This window comes from Eublepharis macularius, chromosome 18 (genome assembly GCF_028583425.1).
Source record: "Eublepharis macularius isolate TG4126 chromosome 18, MPM_Emac_v1.0, whole genome shotgun sequence".
Taxonomy (NCBI): Eukaryota; Metazoa; Chordata; class Lepidosauria; order Squamata; family Eublepharidae; genus Eublepharis; species Eublepharis macularius.
In genome coordinates this window covers 21,085,815-21,112,803 of record NC_072807.1, presented here as the reverse complement: position 1 = coordinate 21,112,803, position 26,989 = coordinate 21,085,815, and the positions used below count along the sequence as shown (strand labels likewise).

The following is a 26,989-nucleotide window of genomic DNA, read 5'->3' as shown; positions in this document are numbered from 1 at the left end:
GAGGAATACATGACAAATTGCACTTGAATGGCAAGTGAACAGACTCACATGTATTCCTCCCTGTTCACTTGCACTCCACTCTATTGAGAGCAAGTGGAGCGCAAGTGAACAGGGAGGAATACATGTGAGTCTGTTCACTTGCCATTCAAGTGTAATTCGTCACTTCTAGCTTGGCCCATAGTCACCTCTTTGAGCTGAGTGAGTGGGTGGGGATTAAGCAGCTGTCAGACTCAGCAGTTACTCTGTTTTTATTGTGAATATTATCTTTTTGAGAATTGCTACCCGTATCAAACCTTTGGGTAAAGAATGTTTTAAGTTTCTGGTGCCTTGATGTATACCACCTCGGGAGCCTTTTTAGGAGGAAAGGTGGCATATATAATAATATAATATATATATAATATATGTGTTATATAATAATAATGCTTATTTTTTTACCCTGGTAGGAATCTAATTGAACCAATCAAACTGGTCACTTTGAGAAAGACCCTAAATGTTATCACCAGTGGCCTCAAAAGTTTCATGTACGTAAAATTTTCCAAAGAGGTCTTTTGAACCTAACTTTCTGTTGAACAAGCACTGAATTACTAGGGTTATAAAGATAAGGACTTGGGCTAATCCAGCAAGGTTTTCCTTATCTAGTTGGGCACTCAGTTTCCAAAACAGACAACCAGAAGTCTTTGGGCACTTGCTTGTGTCACCTCTTTTGCATGGGTTCTATGGGGCTAATTTAGGAAGCAAACTTTTACACAATTTTAAGTTAAGAAACTTTTTCTTTTTCACCAAACTTTTAAACAATTGGAACAATACAACTATTCTTTTTCTGTTCTCTAACCAAACTCATAATTGCAACAAAACCAGAAACTTTCAGCCAATAATGCCTTTGAAAACCACTCAAGGTAAGCAAGTTCAACTTGTCAGATCCCACCAAGTGATAGTCCTTTGCCACAATCCTTCTAGTTATGAAGCAACTGGGTCTGGAACCCAAGCGTCTGTCCTCTTCTTGGGAAATTATAATCCTGCAAGAATAATGGCCCTTTTCACACTACTTACTTGCTTCCGGAACATCACGAAATGTAGTGCAAAAAACGCGGAAGATAGCGTCTTCTCGCACGAGTTTTGTGCGACGTCGCACAAAACTCTTGCGAGAAGACGCTATCTTCCGCGTTTTTTGTGCTACATTTCACAATGTTCCAGAAGCAAGTAAGTAGTGTGAAAAGGGCCAATATGATTCCAATAATAATACCCACTAATTATAACACACACACATCGCTTTTAGTTACTATTAGAGATGGGCAAGAACTGGGAAAACGGCGGTTTGTGTTTCATCGCGGGTCACGAACCACAAACCATGAACTTTCATAAACTTGACCCAGTTCACGAGCCAGTTTGTTCCCTTTGTGGTTCGTCACTTTAGGGGCCAGCAAAGTGGCAGCAGCTGCTGCACTTTTCTAGCTTTTTGCATTTGCAAACAGCAAGAAAAGTTTCAAACTTCCCACCGTGCTGCTTTTTTCAGCCAATGGGAGGGGGAGGAGAGAACCCCCTCCTCCCCCTCCCATCAAGTGACAAAAGCAGGGCGGGAAGTTTGAAAGCAACACTTTTCTTGTGGCTTGCAAGCAGCAAGAAAAGTGTTGCTTTAAAACACCATCTACTTTTCAGCTTATGGGAGGGGGATCCCCCATCAGCTGAAAAAAGGTGCTGGCATTTGAAAGCAGCTCCCATCAGCTGAAAAAATCTGCTTTCAAATGCTGGCAGCTTTTTCAGCTATGGGAAGGGAGTGGAGGGACCTCCTCCTAGGAGTTTATTAGCCTAGGTGAATCAATCTGAACGTCTACTAACGCAACTCCTTGTTTACAGAGAATGTTGCTCTGTATATACCTTGGGTTGTATCCAACTGAACACCAGAACGGTTATGGACAAAAGCCATATGGGATGAGGGCCATAGTAAAGAGAAGATTTGGGAGAGACTGAGCGAAAGAACTGGATGGATCCAACCGCTTAATATTTATGTCTAAATTGAAGTATACCTGAACAAGATTTGAGTCCAGTAGCACCTTAAAGACCAACAAGATTTCCAGGATATAAGCTTTCAAGAGTCAAAGCTCCCTTTTAGTCTGAAGATTTGCCTGATCACACACCCCCTTGGCAACATTGTGTTTGCTTTTAGCACTATTATGACCTTATGTGGGCTTGGCTAGCCCAAGCAAGCCCAGTCTTGTCAGGTCTTGGGTCAGACTTGGTTAGTAATTGGATAGGCGACCTCCAAAGATGACCAGGGTTGCAGAGGCAGGCAATGGCAAACAACCTCTGTTAGTCTCTTGCCTTGAAAAGCCCACCAGGGGTTGCCATAAATCAGCTATGACTTGAGGGAACTTTCTAATTTGCCCACCTCCCTCCTTGCTTGCTGCTGGTGGGCAGTATAAACACTCGGTCAGGGATCGAGTTATATAAATAGAAGACCAATACGTGAATTTGAAGAGAAATGGGGGAATTATTTTGCTTATAAAGAATAAAATAAATAAGATGTTGCAGTTTTATAAGGTAGAATAAGATCACATACTGACTTATTGCATGTAGCTTATAAGAGCTTATAGCCTAACAAGGGGAGAAAGGTACAAATATATAATCAAATATTTAATTGCTAAAATGCTTTGTAGATTTGGAAACATTGATAAAGTTAGGGACAAGTAGAGAGGATTGCTATAGTAATCAGTTATATAAAGAGTTAAGATGAAATAGTGCAGCAATAATGGAATAATAGTAATAATAATAACATTCGATTTATATACCACCCTTCAGGACAACTTAATGCCCACCCAGAGCGGTTTACAAAGTGCTATTATTATTATTATTATTATTATTATTATTATTATTATTATTATTATTACCCCACAACAATCACCCTGTGAGGTGGGTGGGGCTGAGAGAGCTCCAGAGAACTGTGACTCGCCCAAGGTCACTCAGCTGGCTTCGTGGAGGAGTGGGGAATCAAACCCGGCTCTCCAGATTAGAGTCCCGTGCTCTTAACCACTACACCAAACTGAGGATTATATATTGATATATTTTTAAATATTGAATATAAAGCTATGATAAGATGGAAATGGGCAAATATTAATGACGAGGTAGATTGCATGATGTATTTAGTTTGGGAAGGCAAATGTGAAGATATACAGTAGCTGGAATAGTATATGTATTCTTTATTTTAATATTGATTAACTCTGAATAAGATATGTTTTGAGTACTCTGTATTTAAATAACTCTTGTAGTGCAAAATCCTACCCCTCCTTTGACCCTGTATTTCCCCCTTTTCTTTCTGTACCCCTTTTATTTTGAAAATATTTTTTTTAAAAAGATAGAGATGATGTCATATCTTAGGCAAGGGTACCTAAGCCTCACAGGGGTAACTCTCTTGGTTGCATCGCCACGGTGTGTGCAATATGTACATCATCCTTCCGTGCTTCATGCAGAAAAAAATAAAAAAGAATTCAATTTTTATAGAGGCAGGCTTCTAGCAGCAATTGCATATTTATTTTGGTTTTTAGACCATTTGTTTTTAGGTACAAAATGATAAAGCATCCCCATGAAATTGGAATCCTAGCTTTACCCAGTCGAAAGAACAAATACATGTAACGCTTCCAAAAGATGTCCAGGCTTGAACTGTGGGACTGTTACAGCCCACAGGCTGGAGCGGTTAATGAATTCTGGGCACCTGCCAAAAATGAGTCACTCCATGTCCGCTTCATAATAACATGGGAGAGGAACAGCTGTCGTCTCAAATGAAGGCTTTAGAACTCTGGGCTGAGATAGATATCAGGATAACAAGGAGGCTGCCTTTGCCCACGGTAGCTGCATGTCTAGCTTTCTTACCTCTTCTCGGGGCTTTTTTTCAGCGGAACTGCAGGGGAATGGAGTTCCGGCACCTCTTAAAAATGGCCACATGGCCGGTGGCCCCACCCCCTGATCTCCAGACAGAGGGGAGTTTAGATTGCCCTCCACACCGCTAGGCAGCATGGAGGGCGATCTAAACTCCCTTCTGTCTGGAGATCAGGGGGCGGGGCCACCAGCCATGTGACCATTTTCACCAAGGGCAATTCAAACTTTAAAAAACTCCCCCCTTGTTCCAGCTGACCCAAAGTGATCTCATTGTGCGGTCCTGAGTTCCACCACCTCTTTTCCCAGAAAAAAGCCCTACCTCTTCTGCATAGTTTCTAGGGCAATGTACTCTGGCCCTGACGCTGCAACCATCTCCCATCTACTCTCCAATGGCCACCATGTACAGCAAGAGCCAGAAGCCACAATTTACGCCTCCAAATGTGCTAGACATATAGTTGCTGTTTTGAAAAGCAGTTGTTTAATATCTAGTTAAACCTTTAGTTTTAAAAGATTTCACCCCGAACCTTTGGAATTGGCTTCAAATAGACCCTTGTGAGTTCCCAGTGCTACAGAAAGCTGTATAGTAGCAAAGTGGTTGGGTTGCAAATCAGCACTCTGCCAGTTTGAATCCCACTACTGCCATGAACTCAGCAGGTGGCCTCAGGTAAGCCACTCCTCTCAGCCTCAGCTCCTCAGCTGTATAGTGGAGATAATAACAACACTGATTTTGTTTACCACTCTGAGTGGGGCACTAATCTGTTTAGAACAGCAGTATATTAAGTGCAGTTATTATTACTGTTGTTGTTAAAACATTATTTACTTTTTTAAAAAACCATCTTTCCAACCAGTTTAGGGTCTCCAAGGAGGTGGGGCAGATCCAGACCTCGTCTTACCACTCCACTGAGCAAAATTTATGTATCAATTTAATGATTAAAATATCACTTTGCCTTCAGTTGGAAGCCTTCCTCCAAACTGGCGAGACTTCCTCCAAATTGAATGGCTCTTCCACAACAACAAAAACACATAACACAATTTAAAAAACACACACAGGAAGGAGGAAATCTGAGCGAATGCCAGATGAAACAAAAAAAGTCTTCGCCCACTGGCAGAAGACTGGAACAGAAAGTGAAAGTTGAGTCTCCTTGGGGAGAGAATTCTAGAGTTTTGGTGCCACGTCCAAGAAAGCTCCCTCCAAGGGCTAATCCCTGAAGATGGAAACACACAAAGTCGGGTATCGGAAGATGACTGCAACAGCTGGGTAGGTTCATAGGGGAGTAGGCAGTCCTAAAGGTATGTTGGGCCCAAGCCATACATAGTTTTAAAGGTCAAAACCGACCCCTTGATTTAGGCTCAGCAGCTAATTGGAAGCCAGTGTAGTTGGAACAAGATGATCCCTTATGAAATCAATTTTGACAAAGAGAATGTCAAGTTTCCTTCTCCTATTAGTCCCTGGATTAGTCCTACGGATGTGAAGCTGGGGGCAGGAGGGCTGGAAAAATGGCACTTTGTACAGAGACTTTTTCCATTTTTTTTAATGGGAAAACTGAAAATTTGGGGGAACATTGAGAGTGAAAAAATCCCTATGAAATATTTTCTCTTTTGGAAGGTATGCCATGCCTTATCCAGAAAGACAAGAGTTTACTCCCTCAAAATGCATCACGTGAAAATTTGTTTAATGTAAGAGACTCTGTAGCGTTAGTGTAGCCTTTTGTATACTCTAGATACAAACTCTCTGATTTCCGGGAGATATTTTATGATTTAAATATCCACCAGTAGTATGACATACAGTGTGTGAGAATGTTAAAGAATGGTTCGCAATCCTAATGAAAGCAGACCTGCATTTGGGCTCACTGCAGGACCCACTTGTGTTAGGGTTGCCAACTCCAAGTTTGGAAATTCTTGGAGATTTGGGGATAGCGCTGGGGGGGGGGGCAGTCCTCAGCAGTGTATAATGCTGTAGAGTCCACCCTCCAAAGCAGCCATTTCCTCCAGGGGAACTGATCTCTGTAGTCACCATTTGTGATTCTTGGAGATCCCCAGCCCCCACCTGGAAGTTGTCAACTCTAACTTGTGTTAATGTCTTTGGTGGTGCATTGGTACTAGTGGGTAACTTTGCCATTTGGAGGCTCTCCGTAATGTTTGTATGTCAGTGTTATGTGACGTCCAACTTAAGGCAACCTAATGAATTAATGACCTACACAACATCCTTTCATTAACAGCCTTTCTCAGATCTTGTAAACTGGTGAACATGGCTTCCTTTATTGACTTAAACAATCTCATTTTGGGTGTTCATATTTCCCTACTACCTTCCACCTTTCCTAACATTATTGACTTTTTCAGTGAGTATTTTTTTCTCATGATGTGACCAAAGTTCGATAGCCTCAGTTTTGTTATTTTAGCTTCTATGGAGAATACAGGCTAGATTTGATCTAGAATCCACTTGTGTGTCTTTTTTGGCAGTCCATCAAACTCTCCTCCAGCACCACAGTTCAAATGATTCAATTTTTTTCGTATCAGCGTTCTCCAACTTTCACATCTATATATAGTCATCCATATATAGTAACGGGGAATACCATAGTATGAATTACCTTGATCTTGGTCCAAAGCAACACATTCTTATATTTAAGGATCTTTTCTAATTCCTTCATGGCTGCCCTTCCAAGTCTCAGGGCGAAGCTACAAGTGACGAATGACACTTGAACGGCAAGTGTATTTCTCCCTGTTCACTTGCTCTCCACTCAATCTACTTGCCGTTCAAGTGTCATTCGTCACTTGTAGCTTGGCCCTCAGTCTCCTTCTGATTTCTTGGTGGCTATCTCTCTTTTGGCTGATGATTGAGCCAAGAAATATATCATTGCATAGTTTCTCAGTAGTCATCATTACTTTTGTCTTCTTGATATTCATGGAAAGCCAATTTGGTGTAGTGGTTAAAAGGGACAGGACTCTAATCTGGAGAACTAGGTTTGATTCCTCACTCCTCTGCTTGAAGCCAGCTGGGTGCCTTTGGGTCAATTGCAGCTTCTTAGAGATCTCTCAGCCCTACCCACCTCCCAGGGTGATTATCATGAGGATAATAATAACACACTTTGTAAACCGCTCTGAGTGTGGTATTAAGTTGTCCTGAAGGGCAGTATAGAAATTGAATGTTATTATTGTTATTATTATCTATAATCCTGTTTTATCTTTATCTACATCTATAATCCTCCTTTGACCTTCATCATGAGTCATTTCAAGTCTACACTATTTTCTGTCAGTAATGTAGTGTAATCCACATATCATAAATTGTTAATGTTCCTTCCACCAATTATCACTACAGCTTCTTCTAAATTAATCCAGTTTTCCTTATGATATGTCCTGCATATAGGCTGAACAGATATGGAGATAAAATACATTCCTTGTCTGACACCTCTGCCATTTGGAAACCATTTTGTTGCTCCATATTATGTCCTAACAGTAGCCTCTTGTCCAGAGTACATACAGGCTGTGCATCAAAACAATCAGTTGTTATGGCCTCCCCATTTCTTTTAACACCTTCCATAGCTTTTCATGATCACCCTCCATAGCTTTTCACAGCTGAAAGGTTTGCTGTAATCTATAAAACACAGGCAGATTTTCTTCTGAAATTCCCTGGTATGGTCCATTAGCCATGGTAAATTTGCAATATGATCTCTAGTGCCTCTTCCTTTTCAGAATCCAGCTTGTACATCTGGCATTTCTCGTTCCATATATGATAAGAGTCTTTGTTGTAGAATTTTGAGCATCTCTTTGCTTGCATGAGAAATTAATGCGATGTTCTGATAGTTGCCGCACTCTTTGGCATCCGATTTTTTTCAGAAGTAGAATGTAGATCGAGCGTTTCCAGTCTGTGGGACTGATTGCTTGTGCTATATCTCACTATCACAGCAACACCATTTCTTCTGAATTTGTCATTTCCAGAGTAAAACATTTTGTAATCTGACTAAAAATGTCCTAATCCAGTCCTCTTTAATTCACTCACACCTAGGATTACAATGTTTAAATGTTCCATTTCTCATTTTACGATTCTGAGCTTTACTTTGATTCATACTTCTTACATTCCATGTTCCTATTATATGTGTTGCAGAAATTTGGATGTTTCTTTCGCATCTATTCACACCAGCAACTGGATGTCCATTTGGCTTTAATCCAGTCCCATAATTAAAAACAGCCCTATTCGTACGTCCTTTGCTCTTCTCTAGGAGCCAATTGCGTGCCATTCGACCTGAGGGTCCTGTTTTCCAGCACTATATCTTTCATTTAAGATTGTCTCATAATCATATGGTTTTTGAAGTTTATTATAGCCTTCTTCTGCGCAGTACTAACCATAGTTAGCTGAAGTGTCACTGCTGTTGTCTGTGAAAGAGCTTCTGCCACTGTCACCTTCTGCTGCTGCTGCTGCAGTAGTATATTCCTCTATTCCATCACCATTGGACCTCTCAGAGCCAAGCTACAAGTGACGCCTGACACAGGTTGGACACTTGTCAGCTTCCCTCAAGTTTTGATGGGAAATGTAGTCATCCCGGTCTTGCAGCTGTAATGGAGAGCCAAGCTGTAAAACCAGGACGCCTACATTTCCCATCAAAACTTGAGGTAAGCTGACAAGTGTACAACCTGTGTAAGGTGTCGCTTGTAGCTTGGCTCTCAGTTCTCTTCTGCTGATGTGACTGTTGATTCCTGAAGGGGGTGGATACATCTTAGTCTGGTGTCTCAGCTTCAGTCATTTCACCTTGAGTGACTCTGCTAGGAATTTAGACTCTTGACCAAGTCTGTGCTCCTGACAATATTGTTCTCAACTTCACTGACACACTCAAACTCCTTCATCACGTTAAGGTGTATATGCAAGAGAGGGAATTTTTAAAATACCTGCTGTGAATCTTTTAGGTAGGAGCCTGTCTAAGAAACTGGCAAGAATGTGTTTAAAAAAAAAAAATTGAAAGCTCCTTGTTGCTTTTTTTGCAGGGTTCAAAGCAGCTTGCAAATCAAAAACAAAACAGTAACAACAGTAAAAATTGAAAATTACCCGACATCTTGATCAATAACAAACCACTCGCAAACAAATTTTCAGTCACTGGTAACCCTCCATAACAGCATCAATTAGAGAAGTCTCTTTCAAAAAAAGGTCAACTTACACCATTTTCTGAAATCTTGGCTGGATAGGGGACCTACATATTTTCCCCTATATTATTCTATACCACTACCATGGTTAGGGTTGTCAGTCTCAAGGTGTGGCCTGGAGATCTCTCAGAATTAGGGATGGGCACGAACTGAAATATGAACCAAAGTTTGGCACAAACCAGGCCGGTTCATGAATCAGTGGTTCATCAGAGCCCATTTCTGACAAACCATCACGAACTTTTGGCTGGTTCATTTGGTTTGTTTTTTGGTTCATCACTGCAGATAGTCAGGCGCCGATCAATCAGTTTCCTAGGCTATGGAGGATGGGCTTTCTGCAGACCTTCTGCTGACCCAGAAGTGATGATTTGCTGACCTGGAAGTGACATTTTCATGAACTAAATGAACCAGTTTGTGAATCGGGGAAGGTTCGTGAAAGTTTGTGGTTTGTGAAATGTGATGAATCACGAACCACCTGGTTTGTTCCCCCCCCCCCCAGTTCGTGCCCATCTCTAATCAGAATGACAACTGATCTCCAGGTGACAGAGATCAGTTCCCCTGAAGATAATGCTTGCTTCAGACAGTGAACTCTATGGCATTAGACTCAGCTGAGGACCCAGGTTCCACCTCCAAATCTCCAGGAATTTCCCAACCATGAAGGTCTCTAAAGTTGAGCATCAGCACCTAGAACTCAGCTGAGAATCAGACAGGTAATCCTTTCCTCCTCCATTTCATCCTCACAAGAACCCTGCGAGGTTGGTTAGATTGAGAACAATTGACCCACCCAATGTGTTTAATGGCAGAGTAGGGATTTGAACCTGGGTGTCCCAGATCCTGCTCAGACACTCTAACCATGTCACCATTCCGGCTCCCATATAAGGTTTATCCATCATACAATTTTCCAAGCGTTTGTCTGGCAAGTGATGTTGCTGTGTGGACTGTGGCCAGTGTGGGGGCAGAAGTTACTGAAGTTTCCCCAAGTGCTTGCTGGCATGGCATAGTGGAGAGTGAGAAATTAGGATCCTGGGAGACCCAGGATAGAGTGTGGGACTATGATTTTAGGATATCTGGACCAGAATGTTGGACTAGGATCCTGGGAGAGCTGGATTTGAATCTCTGCTCTACCATGGACATCTCATGCTCTACCATGCTGGGTGACCTTGGTGCAGTCACATTCTCTCGGCATAACCTACTTCACAGAGTTATTGTTATGAGAAAATGTAGGAAGGGACAACAATGTTCTAAGTCTGCTTTAGGTCCTCATTGGGGAGAGAAATGGGATATAATGGATGGATGGATGGATGGATGGATGGATGGATGGATGGATGGATGGATGGATGGATGGATGGATGGATGGATGGAGAGAGAGAGAGATGATGGATGGATGGATGGATGGATGGATGGATGGATGGATGGATGGATGGATGGATGGATGGATGGAGAGAGAGATGATGGATGGATGGATGGATGGATGGATGGAGAGAGAGATGATGGATGGATGGATGGATGGATGGATGGATGTGCATCCTTCCTGTGTTCAGATAACAAAAATATCTTTCAGTGACTCTCACATGGACACCTGAAGCTGCCGTATACTTGGTCCATCACTGTCAGTATTGTCTGCACAGACTGGCAGCAGCTCTCCAGGGTCTTAGGCAGAGATCTTTCTCATCATCTACTGTCTGATCCTTTTAACTGAAGATGCCGGGGATTGAACCTGGAACCTTCCGCATGACGAGCAGAAGGTCTGCTACCAAGCCACAGCCCTTTGTCTCTCAAACAGAGTAATTAAGTGAGAGGGCAGGACGTGAGGAAGTGTTTCTTCAAGTCAGCGGTGGATGTATTGGCATTTTGCCAGAACCCAGTGGTTGCCTGTAGCATTGCTATTAACTTGAACATGCACACTAGGCAAGGTAATTATAGGTAAGAACAGAGTGACCTGGTATGCTGCCGAGCTGTTGTCCCCTGGCTTCTTCTTAGATAATGAGCCACCAGGAATACTTCTCCCTGGTGCAGCTACAGTATTCTTGGCCACCAAGATCTCAGTGTTCTCTGCCACTCCTCTTCGCTCACCTCTCTCTCCCTAACACCTTAGCATGGGAAAAAAGCTGCACCAGATTTCCAAACAGCATTTACAGCCCTGAGCCAGAAGTGTAGGTGGGATGCTAACTCGCCTATTTTTTTTTTTTTTTTTTTTAAGTGAGACTTTTATAACCCATGCATACTCTTCTGGAAAGTATTTGGAGCACAACACAAAACCAAGTTTGTGTGTATGTTTTACTATGTTCATAAAACCAGAATTGAAGTCAAAGGCAATCACTAGAATTCTGGTTTGTCTCTACAAACACTGACTTCATTTTCTTCCCTCTGTTGCTTAGGAGGGCATTGCCAGAGAACAGAAACTGGTTGCCTGCTTTCATAAATCACATGGAAATTATAGTTAAAAGGGACTGGAGCTGATAAACCAACTTCAGACCCTGATTTGACAGGCCCAAAGTAACCACAGTTAATGGAGTGGCCTGCACCCAGTCAAACAAAGTAATTAGAGTTTGTTTCATTAAATTGTGGTTTTACACAATGTCTGAACTGAGCCATCACAGAGAAACCATCCCAGGGAAAACAGCAAAATTATCCCGTAAGTGACCACTGATCTTCCATTGGTTAAGTTAAAATAACACCTGTGATAGAAACAAATCCAACAGTTGTCTTTCATTGTGCTGCATTCTGTATTTCTGGAATCAGGAACATCACATGGTGTTGATTTGCCTACAGTGTAAAATACATGTACACCTACGTGTGGTTGCCCCATCCAAAGCTACCATCTTATATACTCTATCTCTGTCTGCGTGCATTGAATTGTTCTTGGTAAACTGAGTGGTTCCTAAAGATGCTTGCAAATGGTTTATGTCAATGTGTTCTCCATCTTCACCTCTGTAGCAAAGTTGCATGTGCCACAGAGGTTTCTTATGCATATCAGATAGCCGTATCATTGATCCTATGCAAGTGTTTAAAATGCAGACAAAATCTATTACAAAACTGGACTTCCTGTTTGGGATCCATGGAGGTCTAACGCAGCTCCACTTGCGGAGCTGACCGGACTGCCGTTTTAACCGGCCGGCGGGGTGAAAATAGCCCGCGGCCGACTGCTCTCAGGCGGGGAGCAGGCAAAGAACGCTCAAGACCCTAGGGTGAGCTAGATCTCGGACGAGGGGGGGCTCTACACAGCGAGTCTCCCCCCGATCCTTGAGGTCCCACCTTGCGACGGGTCGGCTATAATCTCTGCGGCAGTTTTGGGGCCAATTCGGCTGGCATAAGACCTACATACCCAAGCATCGATTGGGGGAAGAAGCTGAGAGGAGAACTTAAAATCGAAACAGCGATTACAACCCGAGAAAAGTGAAGAGAAGGTAAAGATCATTATCTTCTGAGACGGGACAGATTGATAAAAACAGAGAGGAAAAAAAGTAGATTTTTAAACTGCAACAGACTAGTGAAAAGGAGGGGAAGACTCGGCAGGAATCGAATTTAAAAAGAGACTAAGTTTAAAGAAGTTATTAAAGAAATGGGACTATTGTTTTGAATACCTGTGGCTTTGGAGCTGTGAGAAAAAGACACCATCGCGAGATCTGCTGTGGGAAGACGGGAGACAGGAAGTGCGTAATAACAATAGAGTGGCTGGAGAGAAGCGGCCCTTGCTGGAGGGCAGGAAGTAGGGAATCGCCATTTTTGAAAGGGGAAGGGTCGCGGCTTCAGCGGAAGAGGAAGTAGGCCATCTTGGATTACAAAATCATAGAGAAACCATAGAGAAAAGACGCCCGACATTTTGGACTCTTTAAAACTTAATTTCTATAAGAAGACCGGGACATTTAAAATAGAAAAACGTTAAATTTTACGCCACGGAGTTAAGGAAGAGAGCGGATTCGTGGGAGCGAGCTAAAGCAAGCCCCACGATGTCAAAAAAAGAGTGGCAATCGGCAATAGAAAACCTGGATAAAAACCTGGACAAAAAACTTTTAGATATGATTAAAGAACTTAAGGACACGAAATTGGAGCTGATAAAAGAGGTTAAAGAGGTTACACAGACAGTAAAATCGGAGCTGTCAGAAGTGAAAAAAGGTATGGAAACAATACGAAGTGAATTACAAGGAACGCAGCAGAGAGTTAAAACAGTAGAAGACGCGATGGAGAATTTAGCAGACACGCAACAAACAGAGATGAGATTGGTGAAGGGGAGAATGTCAGTTGCAGAAACTAAACATATGGAGAAGCAGCTACGTTTTCGTGGCTTGCCAGAAGTGGAAGGAAAGTCAGCGCAAGAACAGATGACTGAGGTGTTGGCTGAGTACCTGGGGAAGGAGGAGGAGGAAGTTGTGGCTATCCTAGATGTGGCATACCGTGTGAATTCGAGAATAGCAACCCAGAGGAAACTACCAAGAGATGTGATTGTGCAGTTTACAACACGAAATATGAAAGAGAGGATTGTGACAAAACAGTTTCAAGATCCATTGGAGATTGATGGCAAGACGATTATTATAATGAAGGAACTGCCCAGATCAGTACAAGAAGTGCCAACTATGGAAGGTTGGACTTACAAATTGCTGTATATGGCTGAAATGGACAAGATGACAAGAAAATTGAGAGATCTGGACTCAGGGCAGTTCAACACAGACTGGGAGAAGCTGAAACAATACCTGGAGAAGAAATGGGAGGTGGGAGGAAAACTGTGGCAGTTTGAGAACTACTGAAGTATTGAAGTAGAGGGGGGAGACTTTACCGGGGGGAGAAGAGATAAATGTGAATTAATAAGCAGTCAGATTAATAGATTGACATATATATAGATATATGTAGGTTAACAAATAGAACATAGAGAAAATAATTAATTATAAGGACTAAATATAAGGAGCGATTAACTAACAATATTTTCTTTTTTTTCTGACAAGTTTTGTACCAAACTGAATGTCTGAAGATATAGATGGGTCAAATTGATTGACTACGTGAGGAGAGATATATAGAACTATTATAAAAAGATAGAATGAGTAATATATATAGAGAATAAGTCAAATTGTTTGATATAAACGAATGTATGATCTATATGGTTTATGATATATAGAAATACCTGAAATTGAAAAATTGGGATAAATTGTTTATCTAAGATAGAAACAAAGGCTTACAGTTTGGGCATATAATGTTAAAAATAGTTAAGGATGTACTGCTTAGAATAATGGAGAATATATATTTGTTTTAGATAGAGGAAGCTAATAAAAGTAAGGGAAAGGGGACAAAGGGTTGGAAAGCTGTTGGAAGTCAACAAAAAGGGGGGGGAAAGGGAGGGGGTTAGAGATGAAAAAATTGGGGAAAATTGAATGTAAATGTGGAAATAATGGATTCTAACCCAATAAAAATTTTTCAAAAAAAAAAAAAAATCTATTACAAAACTGGGTTCATTTCAATAAACCATTTGATTTACATCAGTGACATTTGGAAGTCTGTATCTTCCTACTGAAAGTCTTGCACCCAGCAGGGTGATAAGAAAAAAAGGCTGCCTGCTTAAAGAGACCAAATTCACATGTTTTTCTTTCATTTTGCCCTCTTGTGCAAAAGAAGAAGAACCAGCCTCTGGTGGAATTCCAAATCAACCTGCTAAATTTCCTTTTTTTAAAAGTTGACTTCTATTGTGCAACACCAGATTGGCGAGGAATAAAACTGCACTTAGAATTGCCAAAGTCCAGGTAGGGTCTGGATCTCCTGAAATTAAAACTGATCTCCATAATACAGAGATCAGTTTCTTTAGAGAAAATGTCTGCTTTGGAGGGTGGAGTCTATGGCATTGAGGTCCCTCCCTCCCCAAACTCCATCGACCCCAAGCTCTACCCTGAAATCTCCAGGAATTTCCCAACCCAGACTCAGCGGATCTAACTGCATTCCTGTCTGGGTAGTGGAAGAGGAGAAAACAGATATAGCTTATATGACTGTGACCTGGTTGGAGGAATATGATGTCATGTCTTGGTTTAACTCCACCTGGTTACACTATCCTTTATCAACTCCGCTCTGGAGGCTGGAGTAGCAGTAGCAGTGGCTGTCATCTTCTGGTAGTAACTGTTCACCCTTTTTGAGTCACAGTGAGAAAAGGACGGACTATGAGTGGAAACACACAAGACGAATTACACATGAGCACTTGATTGGTCCCACAATAATAACAACAACCGTGTAATTATGTACTTGACAGACTACTGCCTACTTAGAGCAGTGAATATAGTCAGTGTAATTAATTATTATCCCCATAATACAGCTGGGAAGCTGGGCCTGAGAGGAGCAGCTTACCCAAGGCCACCTGCTGAGCTCATAGCAGTAGCGGGAAACCAGCAGATTGCTGACTCCCAGTCCAGCCACTTAACCTCTATACCACAGCAGCTCTCCTCCGCTATCCAGCTCTCTTCTGCAAATCTTTCTGCCTGGCACGTCTGTCAAACTCTTTCTCCCCTCTGGGATTTGTTCAGTCTTTCCTTTATTTACATTTCCGTCCGGAGACTTTGAAGCAGGTTAACCATATTAAAAACGGATACAGAACGAGAAATCTGTTCAAAATGCAAGGGGGACAAAAAACTGGCAATTTCACCACCCAAACCAGGTTGGCTATGTATGCCAAAGGAAAAGGCCTGGGATCCTTTCCAAAAAGAAGCAGGTGCTTTGGGAAATCTCCCAAGGAATTCTGAGCTGTGGGCCAAGCATGAACCTGTTATATGGATGACATAATCAAGCTTGCTTGGAGCTGATCTGTTGTTGTTTTGGAGGATTTTAAATGTTATTTAACAACAAAAAAAGAGAGGATGTATTCATCACTGCATATATTTTTTAAAATGCTCAGTTGCTAGTTTTGAAAATTCTGCCCACTGTATTTGACTATGTGATTATTTGCATTACCCATTCATGCACAGGCACAAGGAGAGAAAGTCTGATCTGTGCTTTTAGCCTCCAGTGAACTGGTTACACATGTGCTCTGCAATGTGCAGGCTTTGGATATCGGCTTGCTAGTGCATGCATTCTTCGCATGGCTATTGTAAGGAGTGCATCACAGCTGTGGCCCGTTCACACAGTTGCCCTGATCCTTGTATGCACAGCTGTGCATAAGTACAAAACACAGCCAGAAAGGTTGTACCAAACGGCAACAATTGTATTTGCAATGTTTGATTATAACACTTGCATGCCGTTTTGCCATGTTTACACTCACATGAAGCTGCCTTATATTGAACTGGTAGAAAAGAGCAAGAGTCCAGTTGCACTTATAAGACTAATAAAATTTGTGGTAAGGTATGAGCTTTCATGAGTCACAGCTCACCCGAGGGACCGTCTCTCCCCGTATGTGCCCCGGAGAGCGCTTCGTTCAGCGGGTAAGAACTTACTGGTGATCCCTAGCCCTAGGGAGGCTCGTTTGGCCTCAACCAGGGCCAGGGCTTTTTCGGTCCTGGCCCCAACCTGATGGAACTCTCTGTCTGAGGACACGTGGGCCCACCAGGATCTTGTATAATTTCGGAGGGCCTGCAAGACGGAGATGGTCCACCAGGCTTACGGTTGAGGCCAGCGTCGGGACCATCATTGAGCCTCCCACCGGTCTCCGGTATTCGAGTACCGCTCGTGTGTCTGTCTGTCTCCTCTTTGTATGCTGGGGGCGGGAATGTGTAGCCAACCATTGGAGGTTTTTGTATATATATATGATTTTAATTGCTGGATTTTATTGTAAAATCTGTTATGCAATTGTATTTTATGACTATGGTTGTTGTGGGTTTTCCGGGCTGTATTGCCGTGGTCTTGGCATTGTAGTTCCTGACGTTTCGCCAGCAGCTGTGGCTGGCATCTTCAGAGGTGTGGCACCAAAAGACAGAGATCTCTCAGTGTCACAGTGTGGAAAGGATGTTGGCAGGTCATTTATATCTACTCAGGAGGGGTGGGGGTGAGCTGAGTCATCCTGTAAGAGTTTCCCAGGGTGTGGAATGCTAATGGCAGGAGGCTTCACTGTATCCTGAGGAGGTTCTTTTGCATATGGATTGGTACTTGATGTGCTAGTCTTCTCTGCAGGGCTATTGTTGGGGATAGAATGTCTCCTACAGGAAAAGTGTTTTTGCCATATATCAAAGGAATTACTGATCAGATGGGAAAGCTTATGAAAAAGCATAACCTTCAAGCAGTATTCAGACCCACCCGAAAAATACAACAGATGCTACGATCAGCAAAAGACAGCAGAGACCCCCTCACCTCTGCAGGAGTATACCGTATACCCTGCAGCTGTGGACAAGTTTACATCGGGACCACAAAGCGTAGCATCCAGACAAGAATAAAAGAACATGAAAGACACTGCAGACTTGGACAACCTGAAAAATCAGCAGTGGCTGAACATAGCCTAACTCAAACAGGGCACAGTATCTTATTCCAGGACACCAAAATACTGGACAACACTTCCAACTACTTTGTCAGACTGCACAGGGAAGCCATTGAAATTCACAAGCATAAGCAAAACTTCAACAGGAAAGAAGAAACCTTAAGAATGAGCAGAGCATGGTTTCCAGTTCTGAAAAACACCAGGCTAACAAAACATTCTATCCCCGACAATAGCCCTGCAGAGAAGATTAGCACATCAAGTACCAATCCATATGCAAAAGAACCTCCTCAGGATACAGTGAAGCCTCCCGCCATTAGCATTCCACACCCTGGGAAACTCTTACAGGATGACTCAGCTCAACCCCACCCCTCCTGAGTAGATACAAATGACCTACATCTTTTCCACACTGTGACACTGAGAGATATCTGTCTTTTGGTGCTACACCTCTGAAGATGCCAGCCACAGCTGCTGGCGAAACGTCAGGAACTACAATGCCAAGACCACGGCAATACAGCCCGGAAAACCCACAACAACCATCGTTCTCCGGCCGTGAAAGCCTTCGACAATACATATTTTATGACTGTTGTACCCCATCCTGAGCCCGCTTGTGGGGAGGGCGGGTTAAACACCGAATAAACTAAACTAAACTTCTTTAGATCTTTGGTATCTTCATGTATCGTGAGCAGTGACTCATGAAAGCTCATACCTTACCACAAATTTTGTTAGTCTTATAAGTGCTTCTGGACTCTTGCTCTTTTCTACTGCTACAGACAGACTAATATGGCTACCCATCTTGATTTATATTGAATCAGACTGTGGGTCTATCAAGGTTAGTCTTGCCTGCTCAGCTCTCCAGGGTCTCAGGCATAGATCCTTCCACCTAACCTTCTCCCTGGTCCTTTTAAATGGAGATGTCAAGGATTGAATGGGGATCCTTTTGAATGTCAATTACATGCTTTACCACTGAGTCAAATATTCAGCATGTGAAGTGGTAACAAGTAGAGATGGGCCCGATCTGAATTACGATTTCAACCCCCACCCCCACCCCCGATTTTGGCGTTTGCGCCATCGTGACTCAGCTAATCGATTCCGTCCACGGAAACTGATCCAGCAGTTGGGAGTTTGCTTGTTCGGGACTTGATCGGATGGGTCAGTTTCTGTTCGGAATTGCAGACACTCTGGCACCAGTAATTTATTCCTGGGGCAATGGAGTCAGGGGAATGAGCTGTGTTTGCCCTCCTTCTGTCGCTCTCGAAACACGAATGGAAGCCCAGCTTTCCTTGATTAGCAGGCTTCCTTCCAACCACGGAGCAGCAACCCAGGGGAGGGAGGGGGAAGGGGGTGTTCTGAAGCCATGGGCACAAAGGAAAGGCAAAAGGCAGCATGGGAGGCTGGGAGGCCGCCCATGCCATTCGCCTTTCCCCAGGACAAGGGGCGTGTGGGCAAGCCAGCCGCCCCTTGTCCTAGGGAAAGGCAAAAGGTAGCGCAGGAAGCTGGGAGGCCCCCTGCGCCATTCACCTTTCCCCAGGACAAGGGGCGCGCGGGCAAGCCGGCCGCCCTTTGTCTTGCGGGGCAGGTGAACGGCACGGGTAGCCTCCAAGCCACTCGTGCTGCCACCAGCTCCGCAGTGCACTGGGACAGCCGGCTTGCTGCGTGGGCGGGGGCGACTCAGGAGCGCGCGCACAAGAGCCTGACTACGGTTGCCCTTGGCGCTGGCCTCCCTGATTCCCGATTCCGGACTAGAAACGAGACTTGATCGGTTAGAATCGGTGACCTGCGTTCGGCGGCAGCCCAGATCCATGAACGGCTTAATCGGAATTTTTTTTTGGATCGTGCCCATGTCTAGTAACAAGTTTCCAGGTCTGGATAGCAGATACCATATAAACTTAAATGTAAAATTGTTGACCTGCTCACCAGTATAAGTAAACTAAAATCAGTCTCCCTACTGCAGGACTGCCCTGGGAAGATTAATCTGTGGTCTGGCATAAGGCAAGGAATTGTTTTTGTAACTAACATGGAGAAACCCAGTTAGGAGAATCGGCTTAGCTCTACGGATTTGCGACAGCTAAACATTTCTGCTTGTTCATCTGGAAATGCTTCAAAAAAGGGCACACTTGCTAATCATCGGTTGTTTATGAGTAAACACATTTCTCTAGGACTAATCTGATATCTTTTTCTCTCTCCTTGTCCACCCAGAATGGCACACATATTAAAAACCTTGAACAATTGGTTTTGGTGGGAGGACATCTGGATGCCTGAAAACTGCTCTTGGGCAAACTTTGAAGACCGCGATGGAATGGTCTTCCCCAAGCCACACCATTTATATGCCACCATCCCCTTTGCCTTTGTGATGTTGCTCATCAGGTTCTTTGTTGAAAGGTGAGGAGTGTGGGATTCACTTTCCCGGTCCCAAGAACACGGGAAAGATGGGAAGATTATTTCGATCTGCTTGCAGTTATTTTCGCAAGAAGCAAAGAGGCTCTGTGATAGCTGCAGTATAAATATGCTGAAAAATGTCATGAAAAAAGTTTTTCGTTGGGTTTTGTGGCCCAGAAAACCTTATACTGCTGGCTAACCCAACAGGTTTTTTTGAAGCCTCGGGTAACTAACCAACGTAGAGCATACCATTTAGGGCCAATCTTGATGTGACATTTACCACGATTTGGGTTGGGGGTCCCCAAATGGTTGTGGGGGGCACTATTTGCCTTTTTGTGGGGATCCATATGACCAGCTGCAACGTCTAAAGCCCCACAGTGGGGTAAATAGGGTCCTTCTATCATTCTATAGGGTCCTTCTATAGTTGTTTCAGCTTGAGAAAATGGCACAGGGGGAAGCTTCTCCCCCCCTTGCCATTCTCTCAAGCCAAATTGGGGACTGCGAACATTTTTAATGTGCTCCAGATACTGTGATCATCCGGAGCTGAGAGCTGCCCCCCCCAGCCTCCGTTTCCAATGGTATCTCCAAGTGCCACTCTATTCACCCCCCCTCCCCCTGGAAGAGCATTGGTACCATCCATTCACATCAGTGAAAAATAAAGCTCTGTTGATGGAGACGGCGCTTCAGTAAGCACAAAAACAGCCTGCCTCCCTGGGTCCTGCTGTTGGAATTGCCTGCACCTTTTCAATCAATTCTCCTCCTTTCTGTCTTTCCAGGTGTATTGCAGTTCCCCTGGCAAACGCTCTGGGCATTAAGCAAGCGAAGCGAGTGAAGCCCCAGCCCAATCCCACGCTGGAGGAATATTTCAAGCAATGCACAAAAAAGCCATCACAGGTATACAACTTGGGAGGGGCCATAAGGCTTCTGAATTGCATGCAGAAGATCTCAGGTTCAATGCATGGCATCGCCAGCAGCAAGAACGAAGCAAGACGTGATGCAACTCGATGTGGGGCATGTTCACGTGTGTTCCTTATCAGGGGAGGGGCCACGGCCCTTTGCATGCAGAAGATTCCCTGCTCAATCCCCAGCATTTCCTGTTAGAGAATCAAGTAACAGATGGGGAGGGAGTAAACTTTAACTCCCTCCCCATTACAATGTAAAATCCCTGAAATAATCAAGCATATGTAAAATCTTTTCCATAGTCGATACTTCTATGCATGCCTCTACATATGTGCAGGGCTCATTTCGAGGGGGAACACGCCAGAATGCAGTTCCGGCAGTTCCCCAAAGAGGTCACATGTCAGGTGGCCCACCCACCTGACTCTCAGCCATTTGGGGCCCATTCCAGCCTGGATTGGGGTTGAAATGGCCCGGATTGGGCCTCTGACGGGTGGTGGATCACTCTCCCACTCAGCAGCAGCCCAATCCTGACCATTTTGGGCCCCTTTTTGGCCATTTTCAGCTCCTTTTGCCATTTTGGGCCCAATTTCGGCCCTGAATGGCCAAGATTGGGTCCAAAACAGCCAGGATAGGTGATGTCAGGGGGTGTGGCATATGCAAATCAGTTATGCTAATGACACACTTCTGGTGATGTCAAGGGGTGTGGCATATGCTAATGAGTTCCTCCTGCTCTTTTTCTACAAAGTGACCCCTGCTTCTATGCATGCTTCTACATATATATATGTGAATGCCTTCAAGTCACAACCAATTTATGGTGACCCTAGCACGGGGCTTTCAAGGCAAGCGAGGAGCAGAGGCACTTTGCCGTTACCTTCCTCTGCAGAAGCATCTTTGGTGGTTCCTCATCCAAGTACCAGCCCTGCGTAGCTTCTGAGATCTGATGGAACTGGGTTATACCATGTTGTTCCACCATGGCTGCTTCTACTTCTAGCTTCTTATAAATCAGTTGCGAAGATGGGGAAGAAAGTGGGGTATAAATTAAGTAAGGAAATACGTGCCCACGCCTGATCTCGTCAGTTCTCAGAAGCTAAGAAATGTCTCTTCCTCCAAAAGGGGGTTCTTCAAATACAGGTGCAAAGATGCCAGAGCACAGCCAATGTGAGGGGGCGTCTTGTTGCCGCTCGAAAATTACTATGCGTCAGCGTTGACACATGGTGGCAAGGTCTGTTGACCCCTGATGAAGTTTCACTTCAGAAACAAGCGTCTTTGATGACCGGTTCCTTGTCGGGTCTTCGGTCCTTTGAAGCTTGCCACCCTTCTTATGTTCACCTGTATGAAAGAGAAAAAGAAAAAAGATTCTGATTACATCCTATTGAGTATAATAGACATCATCATTACTGTTTATGTCTGGCGAGTCCTTTTGGTGTGCTCTGGCATCTTCGCACCTGTATTTGAAGAAACACCTTTTGGAGGAAGAGACATTGATAAGATTTTTGCCTTTTGGCCGGTTGCCTTTGAATGTTATTGTTGATCCCTACATTTTCTATTGAATATTGTATGAGAATCTATTTTTGTATACAGTATATCTTTGTATTTATTTGCATGGAGTCACTTTAAATCACAGAAAATTTCTATTTCTATTTCTATTTCTATTTCTATTTCTATTTCTATTTCTATTTCTATTTCTATTTCTATTTATTTCTTTTTTGCTGTGTTCATGTTCCTTTAAATCCCTTAGATGTGGTTTTCCACTGTGGATTCTGGCTATTGTTACTAAGGGTGCTTCTCCTTTTTTTGCTATAGCTTATCTTCAGCCTCACAGTGAAGATTATTGTGCTGTGGAAACAGTTTCTGCCAAAGCAATGTTTTTAAAAATCTGCACAGCCAATAAAATCTCCAGTGGCCAATCAGAAGCCCTGATGGGCTAAAGCCCCACCTGGCCTCACCCACCTTCTAAAAACACTTGGCAGGCACAAGGAAAGATGTCACTGGGCATAATTGTGCCCATGGGCACTACGTTGGGGATGCAGAGAATCGAGTTTATTTTCATACAGTGCTGGAAACTGGAACATGGGTCACACGATCCCTTCCTTCTAAAAGAGAGACAATTTGGTGTAGTGGTTAAGAGCACGGGACTCTAATCTGAAGAGCCAGGTTTGATTCCCCACTCCTCCACTTGAAGCCAGCTGGGTGACCTTGGGCGAGTCACAGTTCTCTGGAACTTTCTCAGCCCCACCCACCTCACAGGGTGATTGTTGTGGGGTAATAATAACACTTTGTAAACCGCTCTGAGTAGGCATCAAGTTGTCCTGAAGGGCGGTATATAAATCGAATGTTATTATTATTATTAAAATAATATATATTTTGGGACTGTGCAAGTGAATGAATGAATTTATTTATTTATTTGCGGTCAGAGACCAAGACAATGACAATACATCCTTAGCGAACAATAGAATAGTTAAATCCAGTGTAAAAATGTAAAGGACATAGAAAAATACATTTAGCATTTAAAATCTTATCTTAAAATGTATATAGTCCTTTGGGAACTGCAGTAATTCTAATATTTAAAACACTGACATTAAAATAATTAAAATCATAAAAAGAGCAGGACAGACTATGTATGGCTATTCTTTTTATTATGGAATTTAACCAAATAGAGACAGAATTTGGCTATTTGCCTGGAGATAGTTGGATTTTCATCAATTAGGAGTTTCTCCAGGCAGGCCTTATTTGCCTCTGCAATTGGTGTGTCTAAGAGTGGGGAAATAAACTTGTCCCTATAGACTTGATGGAAAGGACAACGAAAGAACATATGAATAAGTGACTCCACTTCACCAATGGAGCAACGGCAGTGTCTATCCTCATATGGGATCTTTCTATATTTCTATATGGTCATTGAAGGGATAACTTCACATCAGGCTAGGGTGAAAGGTCTTCTATAAGATGGGACTGTGCGAGTGAAAGATGTTAAATTAGGAAAGAAGATCTTCCCCTGGCCAGGCCCACAATATCAACCCTGTATAATGAAATGAAGAGTAAAAAAAGTTTTGCCATTGCCTATGAAGTTGACAAGGTGTATTTGAATAATTCATCACTGTTACAAAATTTGGGAGTGTTCTGAATAACACCATTAAAAAACCCACTACATAAAATAGCACTGCAGCTTCTCACCTTTGGTATCCAAGATCACACCCTTTTATGAAGATGAATCAATCCAAAACAAAGAGTTGCTGCCTCTATCTGTTACTCAATATCACGCCCTTTTAGTTACCACATTCAGAAAAACTGATCATTGTCTCTTTTTGACTTCACACTAGTTACTTCCTGAAGCAGATAAGAATTCCCTCTTTGTCCGTACTAAGTGTGCGGTTACATAGGCGCGGAAATAGAAAAGAGCAAGGGTACAGTAGCACCTGTAAGACCAGGGCTTTTTTTCAGCCAGAACACAGTGGAACGGAGTTCCAGCACCTCTTGAAAATGGTCACATGGCTGGTGGCCCCACCCCCTGATCTCCAGACAGAGGGGAGTTTAGATCGCCCTCCACGCCTCTGTCTGGAGATCAGGGGGCGGGGCCACCAGCCATGTGACCATTTTCACTGAGGGTGATTTAAACTTTAAAAAACTCCCCCCTTGTTCCAGCTGGCCCAAAGTGATGTCATTGCATGCCCCCAAAGCGTGTGCGCACTTTGCGTGTACGCATGTGGTAGCAGGGGCACCACTTCCCACCAGGAATTGCCCCCTGTGCTGGCAACCCACTGAGTTCCACCACCTCTTTTTCCAGAAAAAAAGCCTTGTGTAAGACTAACAAAATTTGTGGTAGAAAGTTCGTCTTTGAATACTCTGAGCTACTAATAAGCCATCCTGAGTCTCGGCCTCTGCTCTGAAGGACACAATGTTCGAGAATTAGTGTTCATTCTGCGCAATTAAAAGAGTGGGAAACAAAGAGGGAAATGTTTATTTGAAGTAAATAATCCCTTCAGATTATCTCCAGAGCAAGTATAAACCAAGTGAACAACCCTGTGAGGTAAAATAGGTTAAGAGTGTGTGACTACCACAGAATTCAGCAGGACTTATGCTGCTGGGAGATAATGTAAGAAGACTGAGTACATGTTACATGCCTCATGTGGTAAAGAGAAGTCTGTAAACCAGGGTTTAGGGTCATTTCTATTATTTCCTTCAGAGAAAGGCAGTGAAAGCTTCAGACCAGGTGGGTTGATGGCCTGAGTGGGGGCTATTCTCACCAGGGCCAATCCAGCCCCAAGGAATGGGTGGCCCCTGCCCTCACAAAAGGTGGGCGGGAGCCAAGACTGCTAGCCAGTGGGCCTTGCTCGGTGCACATGAGCCAAGTGTGAGCCACTGCCACTGTAAAGTGGACATAACAGTGCTGTTCCTCCCGCCCTTTCTGTGGGGCTGGCGATGGGACCAATTTAGGTTCTGTTCTGAAGCATGTGCACTCTAAACAGAATGTATGACCTCTTGTCGCCAAGCAAGTTTGCCTTTAGCTTGCTGCTTGCCGCAATTCAAATTTGCTTCCTCCAATTAAACACGGAAAGCAATCCATGGATCAATCGACTGGTTCAGACCTGGGAGTGAAACGCAAGAATGTGGGAAGCCGTTTTCAGGAAGAAGCTATGTGACCCAGTGGTACTAGATGCTGTCTTAGAATGGAGCTGGCCTGTTTTTCCATTTCTCTTATTGGGCCTCTAACTCATGTATATTTCTCTCTCTCTCTTTTTTCCCTCCTTCGCAGCTAGAGATGCGTAAATTAGCCAAAAAGTGTAATTGGACCGTGCACCTGGTGGAAAAATGGTTCAGACGACGGCGAAATTTAGAGATTCCAACAGTGCTTAAGAAACACCAAGAAGCTTGGTAAGAGGGGTCTATGGCTCAGTGGCAGAGCATCTGCTTGACACGCAAAAGGTCTCAGATTCAGTTCCCAGCATCTCCGCTTGAAAGGATCAGATACTAAGTGATGTGAAAGGCCTCAACTTGAAACCCTGGTAGACTGCTGCTGCCAGCCACAGTTGGCAATTCTGTCTGTATTGACCAGCAGTCTTACTCAATAGAAGGCAGCTTCACATATTTGAGGAAGAAAATTTAAATTGCTTGATGTCTACCCCCCTCCCCCAAAATGGCTAAATATGCTTCTGCCGGTATTTCAAGTCACATTTAAGGATGCCAGATGGGATCTGGGGGCGGAAAAATAGTAGCACATGTGCAAAGAGTGCACACTCCCGCCTCCCAGTGTGATGATGTCACTTCCAGAGTGACGTCATCAGGTCATTATGCCACCCCACTCTCGGGGCAGGCTGCCAGCCAGCATCTCCCAGGTGATGCACACAGGTAGGCTGGGTAGCTGGCCCGCCACTCCCAGGCAGTGCCCTGCAGGCACCCAGGAGAGTGGCCAGCCACTCCCAGGTGGCACATACAGGAGCCTGGGCAGCCGGCCAGCCTCTCTCAGGTGATGCTGTGCAGATGCCCTGGTGAACGGAGCTGCTTCCCCGGGAGTGCTTCCAGCAGGGGGGAGGGGACAATGGTGGCACAGGAAAGCCTGATGCACTTCTGCCAGCTCCTGCAGGCCTGCCGCAAGCCGCTCTTCCCCTGAGCAAAAAAATACCAAATATTTATATGTCCAGTATTTTAACCACTTTCCCCCCAGACAGTCCGATAAAAAAAAAAAAGACTGTCTGGTAGAAAACCGGACACCTGGCAACCCTGGTGTCATTCCATGTTTCAGAAGCCTACTGATCTAAAGAGGTTATTGGAGCACATTTCTTCTCTTTTTGTTTTTGTATGTGATCTCCTGGATCTCATGTTTCTTTTATTTTTGCAGTTGGCGATTTATTTTCTATTTCTTATCAACTGTTGGTGGATTCGCTGTTCTCTATGATGTAAGTTAAATTGTGTTGTGTTGCAATATAAGACCTAATGTCTCAATCGCTCGACTGTTTGTCGGGCTGTATTATTTATTTATTTGCTCCATTTGTACCCTGCCTTTCTTCCTAATGGGGAACCAATGCAGCTTGCATCATTTTCCTCTCCTTCATTTTATCCTCACACCCGCCCTGTGAGGTAGACGAGGCTGAGAGTGGATGACTGGCCCAATGTCACCCAGCGAGCTTTCGTGGCAGAGTGAGGATTCAAACCTGGGTCTTCCAGATCCCAGCCTGACATCCTAACCACAAAACCACACTGGCTCTCAATTATTATTGCCATTATTACCCTAAACAGAGACATCTTCGTGGGAGGAGATTTACGTGGATTTGGGACTTAAAGGAAGGCCCAGACTGGACAAATCTTGCTATGCAGCAAGTAAAAATTAGCACCATCTCACACATT

The 26,989-nt window shown here is 43.7% G+C and overlaps 1 protein-coding gene across 4 annotated transcripts in view; it reads left to right on the top strand.

Moving 5' to 3' along the window:
- Positions 1 to 26,989, top strand: part of CERS3 (ceramide synthase 3) — a 53,151-nt gene that overhangs the window by 5,595 nt on the left and 20,567 nt on the right. For 3 of the 4 annotated variants that reach the window (XM_055002751.1, XM_055002748.1, XM_055002750.1), the window contains exons 2-5: positions 19,571 to 19,753; positions 20,527 to 20,644; positions 25,401 to 25,519; positions 26,484 to 26,541. In XM_055002751.1, coding sequence (XP_054858726.1) covers positions 19,572 to 19,753; positions 20,527 to 20,644; positions 25,401 to 25,519; positions 26,484 to 26,541 — 477 coding nt within the window. In that variant the 5' untranslated portion in view covers position 19,571. Of the gene's footprint in view, positions 1 to 462; positions 522 to 19,570; positions 19,754 to 20,526; positions 20,645 to 25,400; positions 25,520 to 26,483; positions 26,542 to 26,989 lie in introns of those variants that run through there. The other variant, XM_055002749.1, reaches the window with a different exon arrangement.